Source organism: Portunus trituberculatus, chromosome 38 (assembly GCF_017591435.1).
Source record: "Portunus trituberculatus isolate SZX2019 chromosome 38, ASM1759143v1, whole genome shotgun sequence".
Taxonomy (NCBI): Eukaryota; Metazoa; Arthropoda; class Malacostraca; order Decapoda; family Portunidae; genus Portunus; species Portunus trituberculatus.
Genome location: NC_059292.1, coordinates 16,837,642 through 16,839,674, shown reverse-complemented (window position 1 = coordinate 16,839,674; position 2,033 = coordinate 16,837,642). Strand labels below are relative to the sequence as shown.

The following is a 2,033-nucleotide window of genomic DNA, read 5'->3' as shown; positions in this document are numbered from 1 at the left end:
AAGTGGTAATTACTTCATGATAGCTAAGAAACAGTTAGCTTGGAAGACAATTACCAAAAAGTTCAATGCAATATGTGCAACACTGTTAATCATTTTTTTTTTTCCAGACTCATCACTGACTATGATCACATTTTCAAAAAGTAGATAAAACACACACACACACACATACACACACAAGGTAAAATGATTAGCATTAAAAGTAGATGGTTAAGTTTATTCATTCTTACATACTATTTGTACTTTGCAATATCTACATTATACACCATAAGATCTTATATATAATTTTCCTTTCTTTACCTTTTGGAACCTTATATATATTCTTATCAGTGTTAATCCTATCAAGCAAGAACTAGAAAAGAAAAAGTATTATTACACTGGAGCCCAATCGGGTACACAGGGAAAAGTTCTTGAAACTGGCCCTCAGAACCAGCTTTGAATTAATGATTCCCTAACTTGTGTGGCATCCAGTTCTTGTTCATCTTCATCCTCCAATAAATCAACTACTTTCTGTGCCTCAACCTCAACATCTAACATGTCCACTCTTCTTGAAATAGCAATGTTATGCAAAACAGCACATGCCATCACAATTCTTTTTGTATTGGGAAGTTTGGTTCGCAGGGGTATGCTTAAGCATGCAAATCTTCTTTTCAGTACACCGAATGCCCTCTCAATACAGTTCCGTGTTTGTATATGAGCTACATTATACCTCCTATGCTTTTCAGTTCTTGGAGCTAGGAGTGGAGTCAGTAAATATTCCCGACTCGGATACCCACTATTGCCTAACAAATATAAACCCCTGTAATCTTCTTGATCTAGAAGATGACAGATACGACAATTAGAAAATATTCTTGAGTCATGTACGCTGCCAGGCCAACTTGCAACAACATGCATAAATTTGAGTTCTGAATCACAAATACCTTGGACATTTAACGAGTAAAACCCCTTTCGACATCTATACATCTCAACGTTGTTCCCACCTGGACTCTGTATTGGAATATGTGTACAATCTATACACCCCAATACACCTGGCATACCAGCAATATCATAGAACTTTGAGGCCATCTGACGTGCTTCTTCTGGTTGTGGGAATTTGATGTAGTCTGGTGCCAGGAAAGCAATAAGTTGAACCACCTCTCCAACAGCCCTGCATGCTGATGATTTTGCAATATCCATTATGTCAGCTACCGTAAGAAGAAAACTTCCCGTGGCTAGGTACTGCAAGGTAACTAGCATCTTCAAATGCAGAGGAATGCCACATCCTGTGGAAAGACATGCAAACATATACCAAGGGACTTAAGAAGGAGTTATATACTCCTCTCTTGTGCCTAGTCTATTTATGAGGAAAATACAGAGGAGGGATCCCAGGCCCCTTCGCTCCGTAAGTAAGAAAGACTAGAAAAAGTGTGGAAGAACCTTAAATTTCCCAATTCACTCCACATGAAAAAGGATGACAGAGTTGTGGAAAGAAATACAGAAGATGGTTTCCCAGGTCTTGAATCAATAAGTATTGTAAAATATTCTATAGCAATATCACCATCCACATATATACTTAAATAAATAGCTACTGTTCCATACCTGTGCCAAGCCTGTCCACATGTGTACGTGGCCTAACTTCTTCAATGAGGTCTCGTACAGCATCCTTTGGCAGACGAAAACGCTCAAGGAATTCTTCACCAGAAAGATAATGAAATGGGTCACTGCGATCTTTAGGTACAATGCGTGGAATCCTCACTCGTCGCAATTCTTCCATTTCATACATTTCTTCATCTATGATTTCTTCTAATGCAGCCATGGTACCTGAAAAGTGTAGTTTTAATGGTCTGAAGAATACCTAGCTATTAACAGCATATATTACTTAAGTCATTTTTATCTTTTTCTTCAGTTGTTCAAATGATACTATCATACACATAGGTACATACTGAAGCTGTTTACCACCAAAAGAGGAGTGGCCTAGACATACCACAAAATAGGCATCAAAGAATTCATAAACATAGGCTAGTTCTACAAAGACCTGGGCCCGAACTTAGCCATTA

The 2,033-nt window shown here is 38.1% G+C and overlaps 1 protein-coding gene across 1 annotated transcript; it reads right to left on the bottom strand.

The window, feature by feature from the left end:
* Window positions 1-243: 243 nt before the first annotated feature.
* LOC123514850 (putative nuclease HARBI1) lies at window positions 244-1,798 on the bottom strand. Its single transcript, XM_045273096.1, has 2 exons — window positions 1,576-1,798; window positions 244-1,259 (listed from the first exon to the last, which is right to left on the bottom strand). The coding sequence occupies exons 1-2, from the start codon at window positions 1,790-1,792 to the stop codon at window positions 421-423; spliced, it is 1,056 nt and encodes a 351-aa protein (XP_045129031.1). The 5' UTR covers window positions 1,793-1,798; the 3' UTR covers window positions 244-420.
* Window positions 1,799-2,033: the final 235 nt, after the last annotated feature.

Excerpts from the sequence above, each read along its gene's own strand:
- LOC123514850 (XM_045273096.1), bottom strand. The coding sequence starts at position 1,792 with ATGGCTGCATTAGAAGAAATCATAGATGAAGAAATGTATGAAATGGAA. Across the intron at positions 1,260-1,575 it reads TGTGGACAGGCTTGGCACAG|GATGTGGCATTCCTCTGCAT; the intron begins GTATGGAACAGT and ends GTCTTTCCACAG.